This window comes from Mastacembelus armatus, chromosome 3 (assembly GCF_900324485.2).
Source record: "Mastacembelus armatus chromosome 3, fMasArm1.2, whole genome shotgun sequence".
NCBI lineage: Eukaryota > Metazoa > Chordata > Actinopteri > Synbranchiformes > Mastacembelidae > Mastacembelus > Mastacembelus armatus.
This window is the reverse complement of record NC_046635.1, coordinates 11,811,941-11,837,483: the sequence shown is the minus strand read 5'-3', so window position 1 is coordinate 11,837,483 and position 25,543 is coordinate 11,811,941. Positions and strand designations below refer to the sequence as shown.

Below are 25,543 nucleotides of genomic sequence, written 5' to 3'. Positions count from 1 at the left end.
TTTGGCACCAGGCCTTTCCATTGGAAAAAACTCTAAAAATGTCTGCATACCACTTTGTTATAGCTTTTCATTGATCCAGGCAAAGAGTACACAGTGCTAAGAAAATCTGTTCATAAAATCAACCCAAGCATTGGCTAAACCAGCACTGACACGATAATGGGTTAATCTCACCCACTACTGGTTAGGGGCTGCAACAACCCAGTGTTACTGGCTATAAACTGTTTGTTTGAAGTATTGCAACAGTGTTTGGTCAATTATTAACTTAGTGCTTCATCTCTGTTTTAGGGTGAATCTTCAGTTTCTTCGGTGTTACGTAAGTAGTGTGTGAGTATTATTTGCAAAGTTTAACAATTCAGCTTATTTGATAAGATCTTCATATGTTCTGTATGTGAAGTTTTGATCTACAAAGTAACTCATAATTACAGCTGTCTAATAATTGTAGTAGGGTAAAAATATAAAATCTCATGGCGTTAATATACCCTATGAGAGTACAAGTACCATGACTTAGTAATTAACTACGGTATCTGAATAAATGTACTTTTCACTATTACATTTCACCACTGTTGAGTACATGTTGCCTGTCTACTTGTTGTCTACTTGTTGTCATGCACTAAAACAACAAGCAGGAGCTCTGCTAGGAAGCAACATGAACGAGCGTAATAGTTTTGTTTTTTTCAGTCATTCTAAAGCTAAAATGAAATCTGATCACAAAACCAGAGCGATAGTGAATTTCATATGTTGATGGGCGGGGCTTTCTCCACAACGTTGAATTTGAACGGAGGTTTGGCTGAGTGACTGGCTCACTGATGGCAGAAGTAAAGAAACAACATTTGTTTGATTTCTGGTTACTAATTAACTACACAGCCCTGTAAAAATATCTCTCATATTGTTCAGAGAACCTGTTTTTCATATTTCCTGACGCATTTTGACATATTTAGGGTTGATTTCCCTTTCTCCTCTGACTTTTGTCTCTGGTTTCTATTGAAAGGGAGTGACTGCAGGTCATTCATAAAAGGAATGTGATTTGGCTGTCGGGGATGATTGTTTGTCAGTTAGTACAAACTAAAGACGAGCTGAAGGTGTAATTGTGAGGGTAGCAATAACATTAAAAAATCATGCATGCCACGTTGTCTTCCTTTTCATCACTATCAGCTGTCACCTGTGTCAATAATTTATTGGCTATCGTGCCTGTGCCTTTAGTATAAACCTGCTTTAGACGTACCTGGAAAAAACTCCCCTTTCACAGTGGCAGTATACAAATCATTAAAGTAAAAAAAACAATGGCATAGTGTATAATACCCTGCTACAAGTAAATTCTCTGCAATTGGGTATTATCAATACAATGTACTTAAAACATAAAATGTACGACTTATGCTGAATGATCCCCACTGTATCAGTTTATACTATTATATAATCTGATTAGAATTTTGATGTATTAACATGTAAGCAATACTCAACATTGCAGATAGTCAAGATGGAGCAAATTTTGAACTAGAATTTGGTACTTTGCTACTGTATAAGACAATGATATGCTTTGTATTGAAAATATTCATCTACAAATGACTCAAATAAAAGTAGTAGATATAGGGTTAGTGAAATATTTCTCTCTGGAAAGTAGTAAACTTGGAGTGTAAAGTAAAACGTGTTCATGTGAATAATTTGTACTTGAGTAAATGTACTTAGTTGTTGTTTCCTCACTAAGGTTTCCATAAAAGAACAAAACACATAGGTCTGTTTATCCCACATAAAAACTAAGAAATAGACCAATAATGTGTTATTAAGGCTGAAAACTTCGCATGTGTAGTTGCAATACAAAGTCATTGTCTTTTACTGTGTCGTGGGCTGCGAGTATCAACACTTGTTGATAAGAAATGCTCCACCTGTCCCAGGGAGAGTAAGAGGACCCGCCCTATGAAAGCCCTGCTCCGAAGGCAGGAGGCACAATCCAGAGAGGCAGGTGAAATGTGGCCAGACAGGTCTAGTGGGAATGCAGAGAGACACGGACTAAAACAGAAAGACAGTCTGGATGACTTCTGTATGTCTGACAAGCCTGTCAGCAAGGAGCAGTCTGACTGGAATTAAACAATGACATTATTGTGTTTATGTTGCTGAGTGTAGAACTGGATTACATCTGGTCCTATCACTGAGAGAGACCCTCCAGGCCTTATACACACCCAGCACCATCACCACCATTAGGCTCGACGGAGTGGAATTTCCCTGCTTTTCCCAGGCTGGAGCTTGGGGTTGATGGTCACTTGGAGAGTTGGAGCAGAACTCAGGAAGCACAGTGAGAGGAAGTGTGGGAGGAGGGTCGGAGAGGGAGAGGAAGAGAAGTGAGGAGTGGACAGAAGAGGAGACATGCTTCGCTACGGTTCAGGACGAACTGCTTCCACCACCACCACCACCACAACACAGGACTCCCTAGAGTCTTTACGGGAGGTAAGAAGTCCCACAGAAGTCAGGACACTAAAACTCTCCCTGTGTCTATCCTCATTTCTCTCTCCCTTCTCCTCTGTGTTTTGCAAACAGTGTTTTTCCCTCCCTCTTTCTTTCCCCCCTGTTGTTTTTAGCACTGTAGGCTCTTAATTCTTGTCTGTACACAGTGAGATATTTTCTGTCAGTCACACCTAACATTTTCAGTTCTCTGATCTTAAAGTTCGTGCCTGCTGCAGGATGTGCTCTGTTACATGCTCAGGTAATGGGAGCTGAGTGTGCAGGACATAGGACTGTCATGTTTATTTGAAAAGCTCTTTGATAAAACCGGCCTTTGTACTAAAACAGCTTTTAAGTTATTCCCATTGTTCGCAAGTGAAGAAGAATATAATGCAAGTACATTACTGCAGTATTTTAAAAATAATACCATTAAAAAATATTTCAAAACTTAGCTGTAGCAATATTTTACGTAATGGACAACCATTTACAAAGTACTCACTGCAGTGCAAATATTATGATGGATGTGTCCATCGCACAGTTTCAGGCCATTTACATAAAATTTGTTTATTGTTCTGTTGCTGTTGTGTATAAATAATAATGATATACCATGCATTTTATACTTCAGTTTCTTAGACTTTTTCTTTTTCTTTTTCTCATGGTGACATAATGCAGAATAAACGTTGTTAATTTGGATTTGGTTTGTTTTCCCCAGAGGAGGATCAGACGTCTCAGGTTAACTCTACATGCAGGAGACAATGGAAACAAGGAGCCAAAAACGGCAAACTCAGACAAAGTAAGTTCTGTATCTTCCTCAGTGAAATCCTGCAATTAACCACACTCTGTCCTGCCTATAAGTCTTCCTCGACAGCCCCATGCAGATAGGTCAATGACTAATGAACAGAGTTAAATTAAACCTTAAATTCCCTCTTGATTAACTAAATTTGACTTAAAGTCCGACTGACTTTGTCTTTCTCTCTAACTTTAAATACACAACACAAGTCACCATACACACACCAAGCCACTCTCAAATATATAGTGATGTGGGAAAACGATAAGCACTAAAAATACAACATTAATTTATCATCATCAGAAAGAAAGATTGTCGAGCCACTGAGATTTATATGGGTTTTTTTTTTTTTTATCATCTGGTCCAGTTACATAATAATGACAAAAGGGCGTGTGTGTCCACGTGTATGTGTGATACTGCAGACGCAGCTGTTTTAAATTTACTTCAAAGCTCAGCTCTGACTCTCATACAATAGAAAATATTTAAAATTCTTTTGCCTTTTGCTGAGCAGACGTTATATTTGATACAGAGACACGTGGGCCATAACAGCTTAGCTTTATTAACTAAACAAACACAGCTAAACAAAACTGGCATTTCGCTTTCATGAAGTGCAGAAACTACAGTGACCGTGTGATTGTGAGCATACGCTGCAGGCTGTGTGGGTGTTTGCTGTAGGTGGCTCAGCCCCTGCCTTTGTTTGTGTTCAGGATCTGAGGTACAGAGGGTGATGGCAGATTTTGACAGTGAGAGTGTGAGAACCAAGTGTGATATTCGTCTATTCCTGGCTCTGAGGAGCTTTTTGGCCCTTGTTAAATGTTCGAGATCTTTACAGAAGTATGGTGAAATGATTTGTGTGAACCTTGGCCAGGGAGCATGGTGTTTGTCAGATAACCACGCCGCCACACAGTCCAGTGATAGCGTGTTGTCATGTTCTCTGAATGTGCTTCCCTGCAGGAGGGTGTGACCATGACTATTAGAACTGATGACAGGGAACAATGTAGCCAAGAGTTAGCACAAAGTGGAGAGTAATACACACATGCTTGTTGATGACGTGTACTTCACTGTGTGTTTAGTGAGGATGCAGCACTGCATGTCTGAAATCGTGCAGCCGATGTGTCTCTGAACAGACGTCAACAGCGGGGCAGTGACTGAAAATGTAAAGAAATGTAAAGAGGACATTAAAAGTTCACAGTAATTAGAACAGAATAGAAGGGAATGGCCTTACAAGAATAATAACACCCATCCATTATCTATATCCGCTTATTCCTAACCAGGGTCATAGGGTTCTACTGGAGAGGGTACACCCTGGACAGGTCACCAGTCCATCCCAGGCCCACATATAGAGACAAACAACCTCACACACTCACACTCACTCCTATGGGCAATTTAGAGTCACCAGTCAACCTGACATACATGTTTTTTGGATTGTGGGAGGAAACTAGAGTACCCAGTGTAAACCCACACAACCACGGGGAGAACATGCAAACCCCACACAGAAAGATCCCTGCTGAGTGTTGAACCTGGGACCTTTTTGCTGTGAGGCAACTGTGCTAACCACTCATCTACTGTGCTGCCCATAAATAATAAAGTTTTAGCAAATTCTCCTGTTGACTTTCTTGCTGAGAGTTAGATGAGATGATCTATATCACAGCTGTCAGGTAAATATGATGCTGAAACAGGGAAATAATTAATTTGGCTCCATCCAAAATCCAACCTCCACAAAAAGGTACCACAATACCTGAACCTGACTTTGTAACCCTTTTTATTGGTCTGCTCATCCATTTGGTAGAACACATTCTTGCTGAAAGAAGGGTTTAACCAAATGTTAAATTATGCACCAACTTGATTTAAGTTGGTGCATAATTTAACATTTTCATGTAAAACTGTGGTGCAGCAGCATGTAACATTTTGAAATCACTTCAGGAACTTGAAAAGGAACATCAGAGTTCATGAGGCTGATAAGTCACTTGCTCTTGTTCTCTTTGTCTGACCACTGTGTTTTAGTTCTGAGGTTTGTGTGGGTGCTGCTGTGTTGTTCTTCTGACAGCGTTCAGTTTAGATGCTTGCAATATTAAAAAGTGAAACTGTGTTGAACATATTTGAAATTGGCATTTATTTTTACAGTGGGCATGCATTCCTTTTTTATACAGATTTACACTGAAGCTTTTTTTTAATCTTTGATGCAGGTCACATAGATTTTTTGTGGTTTTATGACAAACAAAACAAAACAGCAACATGGGACAACATAAAGTTACAGTATTCAAGGAGAAAGGAATAAGGAATAAATCCAGTCATTTGAGTCCAGCTGTCACAGAGACACAGCATTTAGTTTATGCACAACAAACACATGGCACAGTAAAATGTTTGGTAATGCACTGACATATAATTTGGCCAAACCCTAGCACTATAAAATTCAAAGCTAAATGGACCGCTCACAGAGCATTGTTATTTTAAGCTTTCAGAGAAGGGGGCTGCAGTGCTATTAAAAAATAAAAATGGCTGTTCTCCCCTCCTACTGGAATTCACATCCGCCTATTAGTGGGCCTTCACCATTTCTCAACAGCACCAGATTGAATGGTGCAGAAATGTGAAGCTCGCCTCTGTCCACGAGACAACATTGGCGTCTTTGTTCTTTTCCCTCCTCATTCTTATCTGTGAGATATGGAGCCTGATGCCTCTTTCTTTGTAGGTCCTGACTGAACATTTAGTTTGAACAGAGGCTTTTAAAAGATGCCACAACTATCTAAACAACCACAGAGAATTATTGGGGAATCAAAATCAAGTATACATTGTACTGCACTTCTTCAAACTAAACAAAATAAAATTTAAATACTGGATATAAAGTCTCCAGCTGCTGGATACAAAATCTAGTATTCACTATATGGAACAAGACAGAATTAGGGCAGGCAAACATCCACAAGAGCTTCTTGGCACGCTTTCTTGGTATTTGGTACATGTAAGCAGTACAAGTGACAGACAAGATCTTTTAATGCAACAGAAAATGTATCAGAGATGTGCAATGTTTGAACGGAATAATGAGGCTTATTTTTTAACATTTTTTGCACTTTGTAGCTTTCGTGCTTGACTGAAGTAAATCACACACAACAGGAATCTTGAATTGTTTTTCTCTGCAGGCTGAGACAGAAAAAGATGTCAATGAGGCATGGAAGAAGAAAAATGGGCTAATCCAAAGAGAGAGGCCAGCTGGCATGGAGTCACCTCCACAGGTAGACAGCCACATCCAGCACATGAATAATAGGCATGGCACCTCAACGCATATACTGCTACTGCTTCAGCATGTATGACACTGAAATCCTTCTGTAAACCATCACTATGCATGCAGCTTGTCATTAATAATGCATTCCTAAAATGTAAGCACAAACAGATGGTTGTAGGTGACTATAACAAATTCTATGTCTATGATATATTTCTCCTTACTGCTTTAGTAAAATGTTCTGTTTTATCTGCGTTATGTACAACAGGCACAACAAATATCCAGAATTAATCTAAAATGAAATTATTAGTCAATTCAAGAGTCAGTGGCAAAAGCTTTAATAACACCAAGTTTTATTTTAGGCAAAAATGTCAATAACTGTCTGGTTGTAGTTCTTCAAATGAGAATATTTAATAGTTTTATTTGTGTTATATAAAACTATATTTTTGAGCTGACTGGTCAAAACCAGTAATCTGAATAGGCTTTAGGAAACTGTGTATCCATAAGGATTGTTGATTTATTAAGACAGTAATATACAGATTAATTGTACATAAAAGTGAGCATTAGTTCCAGCCTTAAAATTAATTTCTTCTCTAATATCTGAATGAAACAATAGCCTCTTGCAGTACATCTGAAATATTTATAGAAATTCAGTCTTTAAGCTACAGGTGTATAATTTATCTGTGCCCATGATGAGTATAATAGTCATTTGTATTTTAGACATTGTCTAAAGTGCTACCTTGCATCTGTACTGCTATGCATCTATTTTCATCTGGTGCCTGGCTGTTAGAGGTACATTATAAAAGGTAGAAGTGGCAGCAGCTCAGGTGTTGGGTTACAGAAACATGACACCTTCAATACACCCTGCACTTGTTTTCAGCCATTTGTTCCCGATCCTCATGTTTCCAGCGCTCAGCAGCAGCAGTGCTGGAAATACCTGATCAACTGTACTGTACATAAACATGTGCATCCACACACAAATTCATGGTGTAGCCACAACTGTGCATATACACATGCAAACAAACACACAAACACAATAGCGGTCTTAGTCAGCCTTAGTTGAGGGTGGCTACAGAAACCTGACCGGTATGATCCTGTCTCCCTCAGCACCTCGGAGACATGACCAATGGAATGCCAGAGACCTCGCTGCAGCATCATGGGCCCAAAGTGTATGGTGTGGTGCAGAGGACGGGCTCGGGCAGACAGCAGGAAGTGATGGCACGAGAGTGGTCTGTCAATCACCTTCAGGATGAGATGAGGTACATCAGGGAGGTAAGTGGCGCCTAACACAACAAGCAGCTAAGCATTTTTTAACATCGATGCAAGGCTGTTCAGGTTGCTGTGGAGAAACTGCATGTTTTGTCTACATGTATACAGGTGAGAGATTCCCTGGAGAAGGTGAGAGAGAAGATGTATGGGCAGTTCGGAGGAATGCAGCAATCAATGCAGAAACTTTCACAGGAAATCAGGGTAATAAATTACAGATAACAGTGTGACTGCTCAGAACACCCCCATCAAACTTCAGGGTGAGAGGCTGTGAATACCTCGGAAAGTGCAGTGTACCGTTTATGTCTGCAGGCTGCCAACTCCCAGCGCAGGAGTCTGGAGTCAGAGGTGAGGATCCGGACTGAAGCCATGGAGAGCTTTGATCAGATGAACAGTTCTCTTATATCTGCTAACATCAGCCTGCAGGTAACAAATCAATGTAACTAAACCTGTGAGGACTCTCTGTATAGCAGCTAAATGTCACTGCAGGAAGGTTTGGGGTTTAAATAGTAAAAGAAGCCTCCTTTGCAGAAATCCGTTCTGGAGAACTGTCAGAACAGAGTGGACACAAGAGAGGAGGTGAAGAATCTGCGGCTCACCTGTGAGAAAACACAAGAAAAACTCAAAGAAAAGGAGAGGGAGTTGGCTGCCACACAGGCTGAAAACCAGACTTTGAGACTCCAGGTAAGAATATGTGCAAGCTCACTCATTCACAAAGCCCTCATGCAAAACTGGAAAAATCTTCTTGGGCACACTTCAGTGAAATACTCAGAGATACTGTCCACCTACCTGGTGTGACAGCTGAGTGCTCAAATGACCTGTGGCAAAACGCTCTGACTGGTGAAACACAATGGAAAGAAATTATTATTCTTAACCTTTTCCCATTTGTTATGAAATCTCCTATTTCAGTCTGTGCGATGACAAAATAAATATTTCATTGGAGAGCAAATACCTGCTATGTCAAAGCATTAAGACATATGAGAAATTTGATCCAGCAGATAACAGTTCATCTCACTGCAGTGCAGGAGCACCTCAGCTGCATTTGCATCTTCTATGCTTGTGTCAATATCAAATAATCAGCCAAGTACAGTGATATTTCTTGCTGTGCTGTGAATTATCCAGGTGGAGTCTTCACGGGAGGCCAACACGCACGCTCTGCAGGAGCTCTCAGCGAAGCTACAGAGGGAGTATGAGGAAAAGCTGCTGGAGGAGCAGCGGAAACACAGGGAGGAGATTGAAAACCTACAGGTCTGCATTCTTTACTGCTTACTCATTTATTCTCACCACCGTACATCACATCCAGTTTTACTGCCAACAGAAACCAGAACTGAGTGTAACAACATAACATTATAACATTCATAACAACAGGATGGATGTTCAGTGTTTACTCAAGAAACCTCAAATGTCTTTGATTTGGACAGAACCTCCAAACATTATGAATATCAAGTTTAGTGTCATTACTGTTAAATTATTATTCAATTCTTGATAGCTTCATGCACTATTTTAAAGACAGAATGTACTCCTGTTCGCACAGGCCCAAATTGATGAGTACATCAGGCGACTGGAAGAAGCAGAGACAAATATCAGGATTGCAGAGGCCAAGATTGCTGAGAGGGACCAGAGGATCATTGAAGTGGAGCGTCTACTGGACTGTATGGGAAAAGTAAGGAAATTATAACCTGACACATAACAAACAAATTATTTCCATCGGGTTACACACCATATACTGCAGCTTTGTCCTTGTTCCATCTGTGCTTCTGTATTTACCTCTGCCTTTGTAGTATCTTAATTTTTTTCTCTCATTCTGCCTGGTCCGTGTTCAGTAGCTGTGGGACAGCACCTTTGTTAAAACTCAGTGTCAATGACTTGACTATTGTCTCCTCAAATCTAATCGAATTTTCACAGGAAAGGGGTCAGCTCCAAAAGAAGCTGCAGGAATGTGAACAGCGTCTACGCTTGCTGGACCTGACAGACAAAACTGACTCAACTGTAACTAAAAGGTACAAATTAAACAACAACAAGGTACAAAAACAATTCATACCTCAGGTCCATGTAGTAGCTTTTTTTTTTTTTTAGGTCATATCACGTTTTCTTCTGCAATAGGTGGGGTTGGGTCAGTTTTCATGGTGTTGGATCTGAAGAGCTTTGCCATTGTTTTGTCTGTTTTTAATGTCAAGAAAACTTTCTTGCTTCAAAAAAATATTACACTTGTGCTATTAAAGGCAGAAAAACAATCAGTATTCTGCAATCAATTTTTCCTTGTGAATTTTTTATTCCTTGATCCGAGAAGCACTTGACTTGGCTGCGCATTTCTAAAAGTTTCCCCCTGTATAGTGCATTTATATATGGGACTAAGTAGCTGGTGGTTGTGTTTAGGTCCAAAGAGCTGGAAAGCGAATCAGTGGATCTCCGTGAGAGAATCAAACACTTGAACGACATGGTGTTCTGTCAGCAGAGGAAGGTCAAAGGAATGATCGAGGAGGTGAGGAGGGTTGTCAGTCACATGCATTCAGGTTCTCTGTCCTCATTTGTGTTTTGATAATGGGTGTGGATGAGGTACGTACGTGAGCTAAAGTAGCAGAAATGTGTTTACCATCCATAGTATGGGTAAATACAGTGCACACAATCTGATCCAGAGTCAATAAAGGGTGGGGTGCTGTGCTGATGATACTTGCATGGAATGTTTCTTTTTTTTTTTCCATTTGTGATGCTTTATTTCACATGGTTCTGAATAATTTAATAGAAGATTCCAGGAATGAACTGTAATTTTGCAGTATATAGTGGGAAACTAGAGACTGTTTTCAAATACTACACTTTTAATAAGTAAATGAATTTCTAGTGGCCTATAACTTAACTATAACTAGTCAGAGCACAGCAGCTCAGCTGACCATGCAAAAAAAGTGAAATTCGTCTATGGGCCTGGATAAATGTTTTTAATAATAAATGAATATTGAATGAATATCTAATTTGGTTTATTTCCATTATTGTTCCAAATTCCATACAACTTCCAGGAAAATTATTAAGGAATAACAGATTTATAAAGCATTACTGCCATCAATCCATATACAGTAAAATACTGGACAGAACAAACTGAGCAGAGAAAAGTTGAAGACAAAAAACACTCATTTCTATTGATCACTGTCTTCTTGAATTTATGAAGGTTGAATCGCTGCGAACTCAAGTTGCTCAGAAGGATATGTTCATCTCAGAGCTTCTGGACAGAATTGCAGTAGTGGAGTGCGAGGTAAGACTGAACTTCACTGTGTATTCTGCATGTCTTAGCTACAGTTCGGTGTGGTTTGGTTGGTAATTGCATGGCTACAGATGATGGTCTGGGCTGCTGACCCTCCAGCAATGTCTTTATGGTTTCTTTGTGGCACTGCACTTATCAAGTCACTTTCAGGTGTAAAGTGACTGCAGCCCTTTGCATGTGTCTGACCTGACAGTGCTTTTTCCTCTTTCCCTTTTCCTAGAATAATGAGTTAGAAGACAAGCTGAAGTATTTTATGTCCACACAGAATAGGCCGCGAGAGGTTCTGGAAACCAGGGAGATAGGAGTAGGCTGTGATCTGCTCCCCAGGTAAGAGGCAAAGTTGGGGAAAGATATTTTGTAGCATCAGGTTATATTCGATGCTTCATTTGGTAGTAGTTTCTCACTCTTGATGTCTGTGAATCTGCAGACGTGAAGTACAGAGACATGATCTTGAAACTCCTGTTCAGCTTGAACCATCTCACCTTCATCCCACACCAGTCACATCACCTGTTCCACCTTCATCACCAATGAAGCCTCTATCACCCACTCAACTTTTGTCACCCAATCAAAGTCCACCTGTCTCACAACCCTCATCCTCAACACAACCTCCATCTCCCATAGAATCTTCATCACCCCCATCTACCATTCAAAATACAAACCTCTACCTGACAGCATCCACCCAACCAAGAACGTTCAGGTCTACTAACCCTCCACCCAGCAGGCTGGAGTCCAGTTTACTGAGATACACTCCTGTTGAGTACAGCCGCTTCCTTCAGTCTAACTCCTCATCCTCTAGTACGATGTTCTCCTACAGCCGCCCAGCTGAGTCTGAACTGCCTGTGAGTCCAGTCCAGACCAGAAGAGATGAGGTGGACGCAGAAACAAACACAGACACACATTCAGGTCCAGAGAAGTCCTCTACATCCATGCCCTCATCTCGAGCAAGATCAAGAGCACCTCAAATTCAAACACCATTCATGAAACTTATGGAAATTACAGCAAAGATAAACATTGAGTGATCTTAATCTGATTGTTTTGACTTTTCGGGAAATACCTCTGTTTTCCTTCTTACTGAGAACTGCATGGGAAGATTGATACCATTCTGTTGTTTGATGGTAAATGTGAAGCTGCAGTCAGCTACTGGTTATCTTAGCTTTGCATAAATACTAAGCAGAGAGGGAAATCTGCAAGCTTTGCCCAAAAATACCAAATGTGCCTAGCAGAAAAAAACCCCCTATAAAACAGCAAGTTACACTTACACTTCAGCAACAACATATTCAACAAGGTAACAAGTTAAGAAGTGAGCTCTAGAGATGCTGATGGACTGATTTTCCCACCTTTGAACAGGACGGGCTCCTGTAGCTGTTTCCATCCTCCAGTCTTTATGCTAAGCTAAAGCTCTATATGTAGCACCAGTCATCTTAGCACAAATCTAACCTGTATGTCTTGACAGTTTGGTAAATATGTTTCTGTGGTTACTGCAAAATTCTATGTTGGTGCTGTTAAAGCTAAGTTAACTTCAGTAAAATGTTTAATGTAGGAGCTGAAATGTTGAGCTCTTTAAAATAGTTTAGTTACATATCCATATCTGATTATAAAAAAAACATATTATGTGACACAGATCTCACTTTTCGCATTATGTGACACAGATCTCACTTTTCGCACAGTCCTAAGTTATGGACATATTTATATAAGTCATTTTTCTATCACTTTTGGTGATAAATATGGTTGTGGTTGATTTAGCCTGTGTCTGTACATAGCACTATTAATAAAAGTAAAATATTACTTGCTTTAGGGTGTAAATAATCTGAACTATTGTAAAGATATTTTGTAAATAATACTCTGAAGGATTATGTTTTTTTCATCTGCAGTGAATGTAGCCTTAATCTTTTCTCTCTATGAGCTCTAAATGAAGGTTGGTAAAGTTATTGTGTATATTTTCCTATAATTTTATATTGGCAATGTGACTATTATTTTGTTTATTTTCACATTACATACAAAATATTTGTTAACGTACTTTGTGCCTTTGTTAACAGCATAGTATCTGACACTGGGGTTGGGAATGAACTTCTTTAAATTGGCAGCAGGGTAATATAATAATATAAAAAATATGTAAAGTAGAGCAAATTCTGTCATATTGAACTTTAATGGGGGAACTGCCATTCCTGAGCCACAGGCACAAGTATTATCCAGGTGTTGTCTGCACTGCCACAACACTGTTTGAAAAAGCTTTATGATGTGCCTTTTCCTACATGATACATATCAAATTGCGATTAATGAAAGGTGACCATTGTATTTTTGGATAATAAAGTCTATACTGTATAAGTACCATGATAGTGTCAATCACATTCATTGTTCATGGGTTAGGGTATTCTGGTTTCCTCCCACAGTCCAAAAACATGTATGTCAGGTTGATTGGTGAGTCTAAATTGCCCATAGGAGTGAATGTGAGTGTGTGAGGCTGTTTGTCTCAATGTGGCCCTGTGATGGACTGGTGACCTGTCCAGGGTGTACCCCTGCCTTTCACCCAAAGAGAGCAGGGATAGGCTCCAGAAGATCCCTGTGGCCCTAATTAGGAATAAGTGGTCATAGTGGTAGAACACTTGCTGATATCACTAATGTGTAGCAAATTCAAACAAAGAGGTAAAATGAGATATCCAGCAAAAAGAGGAACAGGATAGGAAGGACAGAACCTACAGTGTGCAGTCAGGGATGTTATCCAACCCTTCAGATAGTACTCGAACATGTGATACACCTGTTTCAATTACACCGTAGAATTGTGATTGCAAGAGAGGATATGCATATGTGTGAAGAAAAGTACAAATGCAAGAAAGTCTTAAAGGTTTTACAATTTTCTTTATTATATAACAGGTTATTAGATTGTAGCAGATAACAGAGTTAAACAAAAAACTGTTAAAATGAAATATAATAAAATTAAAACAAATAGACAATGTTGAAAAAATAGATCAGAAAATAAACTCCATTAAGTCCACTGAGGTGTTATTCCAGCTGTAGGTACAGCTGCAGTCAAGAGGTAAGGCTGTCTTCACACTTAGACTGAGCAGAGGCAGGAAGAACACAGCTGGAGGCTTCTGGTTGAGCTTTGGGTCACTGTCTGTTGAGCTGAGTGAGATGGGTTGGCACTGAGGTTGGGAAACATCCGGTCAGGAAATGCAGCTGTGGAAAATCTGAGCCTGTGAATTCTGTTCAGACTGACTGCATTGTGTAAAGAGAAGACAGAAATATCTTACAAGTTTAAGTGTCACCAGTTGGAGTAGCATGTTTTGGTGCTGATGACTATATTTGATCGATAGAGGGCAGCAAGTCTCCTCCACTAGCTGTGACCTGCATTGCGCCGCTCTGTACAGAGGGGGCGGTAGAGCGCTGCCTCTAATGTTTCTTTCATTTCCGCTCACGAAGAAGAACACTTTAAAACATTGTGGCATGTGTTTTAGAGAGGCGGACTTGTTTTTAGAAGTTTTTAAAGCGCCGTAACCTCTGAGATGTCAGATAAATTGCGGTGTTTTGGTTAATTTGTTATTAGAGTATTTTTTTGTAATGAATCTTAAACTAGCTTAAGACGCTGTCTCGTGTTTGTGAATGGTTGTAGCGAGCTGTCATTAGCTAACAGCGATGTCCTCGTCCGGGACAGAGCGCCAGGGACAGGTGGGAGACCTGAGAAAGCAGAGCAGAGAAGAGCTGCAAGACTTGCTGCTCCGACAGGAGAAGATCCTGTCTAACCAGTAAGCTCATACACTTTGCCCCCAGTTGCCCCCAGTTTGTACACACATGGCTAATGTGAGCAGGATGTCTGGTCTAATGTGTACATCCTGTGTCTGAAGCGTTACAGAGCTCAGATAGTCTACAAGTGAATAAATCATCTGTTCAACTTTTGAAAAAGTGATGTTTATCCCACCAGTTTGAGTACAAGAGCCTTGTAAAAGCATCTGTCAGTTAAGACATTTAATGTTAGTGTATTTAAATCTTGGATGATTGCTTTTAATCTAGCACAAACTGATGGGGTTGTGTTGTTCGCAGGAGGCTATTACAGACCCTTCCTGACAAGGGGAAGAAGATAAGAGCATTTGCAGAAAAAGTGCATCTCGCCATTAAACACCATGATGAAGAGGAGGCAAGACGGAGCTTGGTGTCTGCTGCCAGGACGGAGTTACAGTCCAAGTACCAGCAAGCTTTCACTATGCAGCAACGTGCCACCCCGAACACACCAGCAGCTTCACACCAAAACAGGCAAAGTGAGACTGTTGCAGGCAATGCGTTAAATGAGAGGGAGACCTCACCGATCTCAGCTCATGTGCACGAAAACGCCGCTGTGGACCAGCAGCAGGACCAGTTTTTCTCCAGGGCGGCAGATGGTGAAGCCATGGAGGCGGCTGCTGCTGTGAACTCTGATCAGACAAAAGAGGGCGACCTTGTGGAGGCCTTGCAAAGAGTGAGAGTGTCTGAAACTGGTAGTGGTGTCAGTAGTGAGTCCAAAGACCTACTAAACAATACAGCAAGAGACAATTACTTTCTTAGAAAGGAGACACAAAAAAAACCTCACTATGCTACTGTCCTGGAAAAAACTGAGAAGGTGCCAACTCCTACAAAGCAAAAATTCAAGCCAAATCAGTGAGTGGATTATGTTTTATGATGTGTTGATTATATGTGTAAATATCTATATATAAAAAAAATACTAGGATAATTAGTTGAAAGTTGAAAGTGACTTGTGGCCAATTATGGTGACCCATACTCGGAATTTGTGCTCTGCATTTAACCCATCCCAAGGGCACACACACACACCAGTAACACCATTGTATCTCACAGTTCTTAACAGTTAGTTGATTGTAAATGACATATTTCTACTCAACTGTGTTTCCAGGCTGCCCCATAGATGTGAGATTTCACCATCAGGATCTGCATCACCCAGTAAGTCTTCTGAAGTCTCATCGCCGCTTTCTGCACAAGCCAAGAGGGAAAGGGACAGGAAACACCTAGATGACATCACTGCAGCCAAACTCCCTCCTCTCCACCACAGTCCAGCCCAGCTTCTGTCTTTGGAAGAGTCGGCCAACCTCCTCAAGGAACAAACGAAGAAGCAGCAGGTGAGTGCAGCCGAGCCCTCCACGTATTTATCGACATACAGTATTTACATTAAACCAGAGGCAGACAGACAGGATCTGAAATTTTCACAGACAAGTGAATAAGGCTCCTCAACTTCCAGGGTGGAAACATGTTATGGTAAGTTTATGATGCCTTGCTTATGGGGAATTAAAAACATTTGGCAGGTGCTGACACTGATAACAGCTCACTGTTAAAAACAAGGGTTGGCTTTGGTGCAGGCATGCTGCTTTATGTACCAGTGACATAAAATGATTACCCACAAAATCCAGTTGCAGTAACAGATGCGGTAGTTTGAAATTTTGATGGGTAGCAAAGCGCAGTAGTGTTTAATATGATGGGAAAGTATGTTCCTGCTCTCTTACTCACTTCATCACTTCACAATGAACTTCATTTGATCTTTTATATTTGCAAGAATCATAATGTAAACAGTAATAATGGTGGCATTCATAAGTTAAGTTATTACCCTTATTAGTCCCACAATGGGGAAATTGCATTACCACCCAAAGTGCACACACACAGCAGTGAACACACACCTGGAGCAGTGGGCACCACAGCACCACGGTCCACCAGCAGTTTAGCGGGTTCAACTATTTTGTTTAACTTTTTTTGGAGGACCCCTTCTGTGGGCTTCCCTGGACTGGCCTCTATCACATGACTGGGAATGCTGTGTGTTTTCACAGTGAGAAAGTTGCTCTATTGTTTGTTGGTCATCTTTATTTATCCCACATACTTTAAAAAAGTACATTCATCCTTTATGTGCTGTGGAAATTTTGAATTGTATTGAAGTCCTTCCATCAGCCCTAGAGGGCAGTGTTCAGTGTTCAGGCACTGTGTATCACTTCACATCCAATGACTTTAGAGCCAAACATCAAACAGTGTGCAGCTGTCAGCTTATGGAGGCCTGTTAAGCTTATTATCAGTCCTACTTTTGTTGAGCATTTAAGAGCTATGGCTTTGCTGCTCTATAATAATGTGCTTGTTTACTGTTTACCAGCCTATTCATGTCAACGTTTTCTCTGTGTTGCGTTTAATTTCAGGAGCTGCAGGCCAAGCTGGCAGCCCAGAAACTGTCTGAGGGATTGAAGATCTCTATGGGGAGCTACACTCCTGATGGTGGCCCCATGGCTGCCTACAGAGAAGTTCACGATGATGGAGCCCAGCTCTCCTCAGATGAAGACTGATCCTGGAAGGCCAGAGCTGGGGAAGCCAGTGTGACCTTGGCCCTTAGGGAAACAGTCTTTGGGCCTTGCAACCAGGACCCATCAAACAGGATTTTCAGTCCAAGGACAAGAATTCTTAAGAGAGCAAAAGGGTCTTTGCATGGTGTGAAGGCATAGTTGTTATCCCAGACTCAGCTCTAGAAATTGAATGGCAGGTTGAGAAACTGGCTTAATTATGTTGTCATTCACTGGATTGGGTTCAGTTGGTGCAGTGTCCAGCACGAATAATAATACCTGCTGTTGACAGAGAATCTTAAATGGTACATTTTAAGCATGTACAGCATTATAATGGGAATGTTTTTTATCATTACACCCAAACCAATGATGTTATGGCTTTCTGAGATTTTGTTTGTTGACGTTTCTATTTGAGTGTGTTAATTACATGCAATTACATGCACATGTACAAGCTCATCAGCAGTTGGAGCTGACTGTTTTGGCAGAATGGTGACTGCTCAGTAGAAAATAGACATGAGCCTGCAGATAGTTGTGTCAGATGTTATTTATTACAGAATGTGTAACAGAAGTGAAAAAAATACAATGATTTCCCAAATGGTTGTTTGTGTAAATTTGGGTTACAATCCAGGGTTTTCCCAAATTACCGACAGGCCCTCATCAGTTTATTCACTGTGGATGGGAATGGATCTGTAGGAGATATTATTAAATGAATGACTATGAACTATGAAACTGTCCACAGATGAGAACATCAGGAAAATAAGTGTTTCATGTACTGGATGATCTTGTTTTTAGATGAAGTAATTGATTTGCTACCATCTTTATTTTGATACTGAGATGGGTGATAAGTGTTGGAAATTAAGAGCAATTTCCAGTGAAGGTATAGTCAGCTGCAGCCAGGGATCTTCGAAAAGCCTGTGAGATGTTATCGAGCAGAGATCCGTGACATGCTTGATAAGATTAATGCAGGGCTAGCGAAATATTGAAGCTTTAATGGTTGAGACATCTGGACTGCATTTGGATCATGTTGTTGCTGGGAACGGCTGGTGATGATGGGACGGCAGCAGGCTAACGCAACATGGCAAATACCATTTCTCAACTTTGCTAATATGTGGTAGATAAGAAGTGCCAGCTACATTCAGTGTCTTTCCAAACTGCCTTTCCCATCATCTCTCTTCCAGCTCACACAGAGGGCTGCAGGCCAGCTTAATTTAAACAGCCTGATTCAGGGATTTTAATGAGGAAGAAATAAGGCACTGAGGCACGTTTCTGGGGGAAATGAGGGTGGGTTCATGTGGGTCAAAGTCTGGTGGTAGATGCCCTTTGATAACCTTTAGTAATTGTTGCTGAGGCATTGGAAGATATTTTAGAAAAAAAAAACATCTGATTGCTGTGTATTTAGACACTGTATCTGATGGGCTCCAGAGAGTGGCTCTGTGGTGACGTCCAGTAACAAATACATGAGCAAGCTCCATAGAGGATCCTCATTGTGCTGGGATTAATTACAGCCTACCTTGCTTACATCAATTCAGAGACTGTTACCAATTATGGGGCACATTTTTGCTGTAGCTATTCTCTGTGGTATCTGGCATCAAACCTGACTCTTAATGTATGTTGATGTTGCTGAGGTGGAACCAAGCACACACCCCAAAGCTTTTTCTTTTCTTTTCTTTTTTTTCTTTTTTTCTTAATACATTGTCCGTTGATGATGAGGTTGTTTATACTTCAACTTGAAACCCAGACCCCTTGTCTCAGATTAATAAGCTGCTCATGAAGTAGTCTGCAAGTGATTTGTTCCAACAGAGTCCGAAATCAAATGTCTCGCGGGAGTAGAAATAATTTGCTGTTAGGGAGGGGAAACTGGAATGCGATTTCAAAACTGCCTCTTCAAAGACCAGTCAGCTCAGCCTTAAATTAGATATACAGTATGATGTATAGACTGGCGTTAAACACAAGTTAGGCCCTCAGCAGAATGACTGGATTATCTCTGCCAGGTTACGAAGTCTGAGGTCATGCTTTTTCCATTCTCTGATGCTTTTGTCATATTTTTAGGGCACATGAGAGATGAAATAATGCTGCACATAGCAGCTTTCTCCAGATAAGGTTACATTATAGCGCCTCATCCCAATTACAACCAGCTCTCTCGCCTCTTACTCTATTATGACTCAATCAAGTGAAACAGTATTTGTAGCTTAAAGGTAATATAGCAGGATTTGCTAACTACTATAGTATAGTCAGACTGAAGCTGATGCTGTTCCAGTATTGTTTCATATGCAAATGGAATGAGCTGTGAATGAAAAACAACCCCGTGCATGTGTGCGACTTCGCAGCGCGTTGTGTGTTCTGTTGACAGGGCGCCGAGGAACCTAAATACTTTCCTGACAGGGCTGAGGTGCTGAAGTCTTCAGTTATCTCACCATAAAACGTGTGTGAAAGAGGAAGCCCATGCATAGTTCATGTCATGACTGTTGACTGCTTGAGGAAGCATGATATGTGAGTGCAACATTCATGTGAGTCCTGCAGCTGTCTTGCCAGTAATGCAGATAGGAAAATATTTCCCTCACTGGTGGGTGAATCTGTTGAAGGAAAATAAAAAGACTGAGGTGTCTGGAGCTGAGTGCCGACTATAAAATATAGTCATGTCAGTGATTTATTGCATTTTTACATTCTTGAGATTGTTTTTCATTCTTACAATCACCAGAGCTGCGTAGTTTATTACGTTCGAATGTACTCAGCATTTCCTGTCATTGCTTATTTGTTAAATACTGTCCACAGACGTTGGCAGAATTAGAACTGCCACGTTCATTTATTTAGAAACATTACTGTTAACAATAAAAACTTGGTCGTTGTTTTCAACTATAGATGAACTGTTAAAAAAAGTCTAAATTTAGATGATTTACATAGTTGTGAAATTGTAAAATTGTGGAGAAGCAACAGCTTTTTTTCTATAACTAATTTTTAATATAAATACAATATAACTATGTCTATACTCAGCCCAGATCCTTATCAATGCATTGCTGGTCTGGTTGCCTTTTGTACCATCACTATAGAAGATCTATGGAAGATAGTATAGACCCTCAGCAGCTCCTCCTGCTCACTTGACCTACTTCCCAGTGCATTTTAAAAGTGCATTTCTTTGCCTCAAACTTCAATAGTCCAAATGTTAATCCCAGTCTAGACTTTTTATAATTACAGTTAAAATATAATTTATTTAGTGCTCATTTAAATAATTGTATGTTTTTTCAAAAGTACTTGGTAGGCCAACGGACAATGTAAAAAATCTCTTTTTAAGGAAATGAATGATCTATGAGCTAACCTAGGGATGGTCAAACTTCTACCTTGGTATAATTACATTTGAGAACAGTATTTGATGCCATTAACTAACATTTTAACTTCATGTCCTGGTTAAAAATGTGACACTTTGTCTCTTGGGAAATTAGTTGCTCAAAATGTAAACGTATGTGGAATCCCTTAGGGGTTGGCACCCTCATCAGTCCGTACCTGATGATCCTCTCTACCTCTCGGCCATGTAATGTGTACACACAAGATAATGCTACCGTAATAATGCTGATGACACACAGTCATACCTGTCCCTTTCTCCTGGAGACTTCAGTGAGGAATGTATCAAGGACATAAACACCTAGGTGTCCCACAACTTCCTGCAGCTTAACAACAATAACAAGGCAGAAATTCTTGTAGTTGGTGCTAAGACTCAGAGGGAAGGAAATGTGTTCCCTGCTAGCCTCTTTTTCCCTGACAAATATTTCAAAGGTTAAAAATCTGGGTGTCACTCATTCAGACCTAAGATTTTTTTGTCATGTTGCCACCATCACAAAATCATCTTTCTATCCTTTAGAGAATGTATCTAATGTACGAGGCTTCTTGTATAAGGCAGACGCAGAAAAATGGTACATGAATGTCTCTCTTGTTGGATATATGGAGTGCCCTCCTCTCTGGCTTATCTAAAAACAACTGTGGACAGACTACAGCTAATCTAATCCTAAATGCCCCTGCCAGAATCGTGAGAAGAAAAAAATATATATAACTACATTAAACCTGTTCACAGATCCCTGCAGGGGCTATAAGTTAGTTTCAGTATTGCCTGCAAAATTGCACTCCTTGCCTATAAAGGTTTAAATAGCTATTCTCTGCAGTACCTCTCTGTCCAACTGATTCAATATGAACTTATCAGAACTCTTATCTAGTTAAAACAAAGGCTGGTGAAGTGGCTTTTTGTTTTTGTAGTCCCAGCTGCTGTATTGCCAGATCGTACTAGCTTATGCTCCAACATTAGCAGATTTAAAATCTGTTTTCATATGACTTTTTATGGTGTTTATAGAGACAGATCAATCCTACTTGCTTGTCAGCATGCAGGGTTTTCTACAGACATTTGCTGAATGTAAATTTACCACCACTGCAGATTATTCATCCAAATAGAGACTGGAGCCAGTCAGTCTCCCTGTTCACTACACTGTCCAGCTGCACACAAATACCTATTATAAATACCTATACATACATCATTCCTTCCATGATTGTTACCAACTCTTACTATGTGCACATAATGGTAATTACTGCAAAGCAAATCACTGCATAGTAGTATTGTGCACAATGCTTCCCCTCAAACGGTCATGCTTCAGAAAATGGCAATTGTCCTTGTACCACAAAATCAAACAAATCAAAGTTGTACTGTAAATGTTTGCATCTTTACAATAAGACAATATATACATAAAATGCTAAAAAGTTGCTGTTGTCCTAACTCCCCGACACGCCCTCAGGTTCTAACACATATTAGGGTATATTAGGAAAACTCGTTATTTTCAGCCATCAACTGTCAGTCTGTGTGGCCACTGGCAGCTGCACCCAGTGTGTGTTTTACACATGGTAAACTGTTGGGAATCTCAGTGGCCCTGCCTTATTTCACGCTTTCAAATGTTGTTTAGAGTAACATCCCTGTTCTCTGTCCTTAATAACAGCAGCCTATGTGTGACATCTTTCTCAAAACAATATTATTTATCTCTATTTATGTCTACTGAATAGAAACTGATTGATGTTATTTACAGTACATAACATTATAGCTTCAACTGGATTTTCTGTCACTTTAAGAAAGAGGAGCTGCTTCTAATAATCAGTACAACACAATTAAATGCACATATGTTGTTATTTTATCTATTGTGGTCATAAGACAGAGTGTAGTTCTTATTTCTTTGCACATGCTTGACTCACTACCGGGTTTAATGTACACACAGAAAACCAGCCCTCAGTTTCTGTGAGATAGAACTGTCACAACACAAGCACTATGTGTTTCCTTTTCCTTGGAACAATGTTTACAGTTCAAAAGCCATAAAACTGACCACAAATGGAAAAGGCATGGTAGAGCTGTAATGAGTTATCCTTATGTAGCCACAAAGACTACTTTGTCTCATTGCTTGTGGTACTCGTAGATCAACACTGGGTGGCAGTAGTGTATCTTTGTTCTTTGTTGTCAGCCTGTGCTTTTATTTATCTAGTTTCCATGATAAAGCTTAAAAAAACACTTTTCTTTTACAGACACAGGACACATCATCATGGCTATTACTTTCTTCTATGGATGTTTTTTTTATTTGTCATGTTACACATTATCATTAGTGCTATTAATATAAGGATCTGATCTTAACTAAAGAGTTGTTTTGCATTGTAAAAGTCACCATTTCCAAGGGAATCGAAAGAAAAACAGCTGTCAGAAGTTATTTGTGAGAAAAAGATACTGGCATCCTAGATAGTTTCTGTGTTTCAAAGGTGCGTCACTCAGGTGATGCCACAGCCTTCACCTGGCTGCTAAGCCAGATAGCAACAGGTCTCAGCCTCCTGCTACAATGTACAAATATGATGTGGATACATATGTGCTTGAAAGAACTCCCACAATCTCTGCTTGGAAAACTTTGCATAACAATCCTGAGGCACTAGAAAAAAGGGTGGAGAGAAAGAGAGAGGAGGAAAGGGAGGGGTGAAATGGGTTGAGGCCGCATGGTGTGGGCCAAGAAGCTGCCAGCATCCCCAGCCGCTCCATGTCTGGCCTGGCACAGCATTAAGCAGGCTCTTTTGGGGCCTGTCAAAAGCTCATCACGGCAAGGAAGCCGTCTCTGTGGGGTTGCTGTGGGGTGCCAGGGCACGGCAGGGGGGAAGAAACCAGAGACCCTGCCTGTAGCTTGGTCATAATGAAAAAGAAAAAATTTTTTTTTATTGTATCCCCATTTGTGTTACAGCAACAATGTGTTTTTGTCCCACTTTTTTTTTTTGTTTTTTATCTATCTCACTCCATTACTTTTACTCCACTTGTGTTGTATTTGATGAAACTCGCCGGTCATTTTTACAGTCAAAGCTTCCACATTGTGATAGACATCTCCCTTGTACTAAATAAAGTCAAACAAGTGGACACATCTGCTGATTCTGAGTCTAAGCCTTACTTATTCCTTTTAGTGCTATCCTTTCCAGTTATCTGAGCCACTCCAACACAAGTGGAAAACATTGTTGATTATCTCAGTATATTGTATTCAGTAATTGCTGAGTCAAAGGTTTATAAAACACTGGGTAATGTCACTCATGGCAATCAAGAATTGCAGTATATCAGAGTGTTAAGGATAATTTCTTGGCCAGTGTTGTTTGTGACATCAATCTAAAGCTGTCCAGAGGACAGGGTGGGCCAAAACAACATTATGTTGTTTTTCATTACTGCTTGAGTGAAATCATGCCCCTTCATTTGACAACATTGCAGCTAACAAGCACCAGAATTGTACATCCTAAGTGTAAGTGTAATGAAGTGTAAATTCATTTGCTTGGAGTCCTGTGAAATCTTTCACTTTCACTAAACGTGTCATGTAGCATAGCTTAAAATATCAAAAAGTGTCAAGTGCCAAAATGTTTTTCTGTAGAAAGTGCAAAGACACATATGTGTGCGTGTTCACTTAAAGTTGAAGGACATTTTGTTTCTCGCGCCAGGCAGTGTCTCACAACTCTGGTGAGTTAGCATAGTAAAGATTTCTCTGTTTTCTCATTTGTTTGCAAAAATTATGTTCAGGAAATCTGCACTGGATGGTTAAGTTTGGCTCTAGATCCTGTGTCTTACAACAACAGTAAAACCATGCAGTAAAAAAAGCAGAAATGCTCATCAGTCCAACAATTATGGGGCCTATATGGAGCAGTTGGCTCGGTTATGTGCTGTAAAGTTGTGACCATTCCAAGCCCCTAGGCCAGGTGTTTTTGATTGCAATATAGCACGTTGCGCCGACTCTGCAGCTCGGCTCCGGCCTCACAGGATGGTTGGATCCAGTATGATAAACCAGAGGAGACTGAGTGGGAGTTGGAGGCCCAGACTGTTTTCCTTATTTATTTATTAATGTTTTGTCTTCTCTGAGAGAAGCTGTCAGACAGACAGGCAGCCACACCCTCTTATTAGATGACTTCCTTCACTGTGTAAATATATTCCAGCTGAGATGTAACTTTTCAGTGTGCAAAGTGTGTTGGATAAACAACTACAGACAAGGACAACATTGCGTTTTCTAGTACAAACAGGCAACATTCTGGTAGAAATAATACAATCAGTGTTTCAGAGGCAAGGCATAACAGACAAACCAATGACTTCACTTTTAATCTTTTAAAAATAATAATTTAATTTATCTGCATCTTTAGATTGCTGGGGCTGCAAGATTTTATTGTTAAGGATAAAAAAACATTGGTCTTCATAGTTTCAGCCATAATTTCTGCATTCCTAAAGATGATATTCATAAACATCACACAACATTTTTTGTTTTGTAAGAAAACAATGCCACAGTGCTTGAATAGAGGATAATAACACAAATAGTCAAACAAACCTACTGGCTAACATTTTGCATCATATCTAAAACACATTGATCTAGACAAATAAAAAGTCATTATTTAAGATAATTTTCCACAGCTGAATCAAAGATATAATCTTTCATTGCTGATGTGTGGCCATAAAACCAAAGCAATCAGCTGAAACTAAAGACTTAAAAGCTCCACTAAGCTGTTAAAATAAATAAATTACATAAACTTAAGATCTCATGACTGATCAAGCTATAACATTTTTTTAACACATTTAACATTCAATTTTGGTACTTCTAGGGTAGCTCTTGAACCTATGTGCTGTTTGCTATTGTATGTGACACAGGAAGTGTAGATCACACATTCCAGACATAAAACAAATGTTTACTTTTTAAAAATCATTTCATTCATTATAAATACTCACTTATTCCTATTTAGGGCCACAGGGATCTGCTGGAGCCTATCCCTGCTCTCTTTGG

At 40.0% G+C, this 25,543-nt stretch overlaps 2 protein-coding genes across 3 annotated transcripts; both read left to right on the top strand.

Annotated features, from left to right (window-relative positions):
• Positions 1 to 281: 281 nt before the first annotated feature.
• Positions 282 to 13,282, top strand: myzap (myocardial zonula adherens protein). Of its 2 annotated transcripts, XM_026320267.2 has the most exons (15): positions 282 to 313; positions 2,119 to 2,439; positions 3,146 to 3,226; positions 6,355 to 6,447; positions 7,542 to 7,706; positions 7,812 to 7,904; positions 8,013 to 8,126; positions 8,232 to 8,384; positions 8,823 to 8,948; positions 9,235 to 9,363; positions 9,606 to 9,700; positions 10,077 to 10,182; positions 10,861 to 10,944; positions 11,174 to 11,280; positions 11,381 to 13,282. In XM_026320267.2, exons 2-15 carry the CDS (start codon positions 2,359 to 2,361, stop codon positions 11,970 to 11,972), a joined length of 2,019 nt encoding a protein of 672 aa, XP_026176052.1. In that variant the 5' UTR covers positions 282 to 313; positions 2,119 to 2,358; the 3' UTR covers positions 11,973 to 13,282. The 2 variants fall into 2 exon arrangements, with proteins under 2 accessions (XP_026176052.1, XP_026176053.1); XM_026320268.2 differs by lacking the exon at positions 282 to 313 and having other exon boundaries at positions 1,963 to 2,439; positions 11,219 to 11,280.
• A 1,092-nt stretch (positions 13,283 to 14,374) lies between these two features.
• Positions 14,375 to 17,844, top strand: polr2m (RNA polymerase II subunit M). The gene is made up of 4 exons (XM_026320269.1): positions 14,375 to 14,696; positions 14,992 to 15,582; positions 15,833 to 16,055; positions 17,112 to 17,844. The coding sequence occupies exons 1-4, from the start codon at positions 14,587 to 14,589 to the stop codon at positions 17,253 to 17,255; spliced, it is 1,068 nt and encodes a 355-aa protein (XP_026176054.1). The 5' UTR covers positions 14,375 to 14,586; the 3' UTR covers positions 17,256 to 17,844.
• Positions 17,845 to 25,543: the final 7,699 nt, after the last annotated feature.

What these genes read in the sequence shown, in the direction of transcription:
- myzap (XM_026320267.2), top strand. Translation starts at nt 2,359, where the DNA reads ATGCTTCGCTACGGTTCAGGACGAACTGCTTCCACCACCACCACCACC. An exon ending in AACTTTCACAGGAAATCAGG is followed by an intron (nt 7,905 to 8,012) that starts GTAATAAATTAC and finishes TTATGTCTGCAG; the next exon opens with GCTGCCAACTCCCAGCGCAG. An exon ending in CTGCTAACATCAGCCTGCAG is followed by an intron (nt 8,127 to 8,231) that starts GTAACAAATCAA and finishes CCTCCTTTGCAG; the next exon opens with AAATCCGTTCTGGAGAACTG.
- polr2m (XM_026320269.1), top strand. Translation starts at nt 14,587, where the DNA reads ATGTCCTCGTCCGGGACAGAGCGCCAGGGACAGGTGGGAGACCTGAGA. An exon ending in CAAAAATTCAAGCCAAATCA is followed by an intron (nt 15,583 to 15,832) that starts GTGAGTGGATTA and finishes CTGTGTTTCCAG; the next exon opens with GCTGCCCCATAGATGTGAGA. An exon ending in AACAAACGAAGAAGCAGCAG is followed by an intron (nt 16,056 to 17,111) that starts GTGAGTGCAGCC and finishes GTTTAATTTCAG; the next exon opens with GAGCTGCAGGCCAAGCTGGC.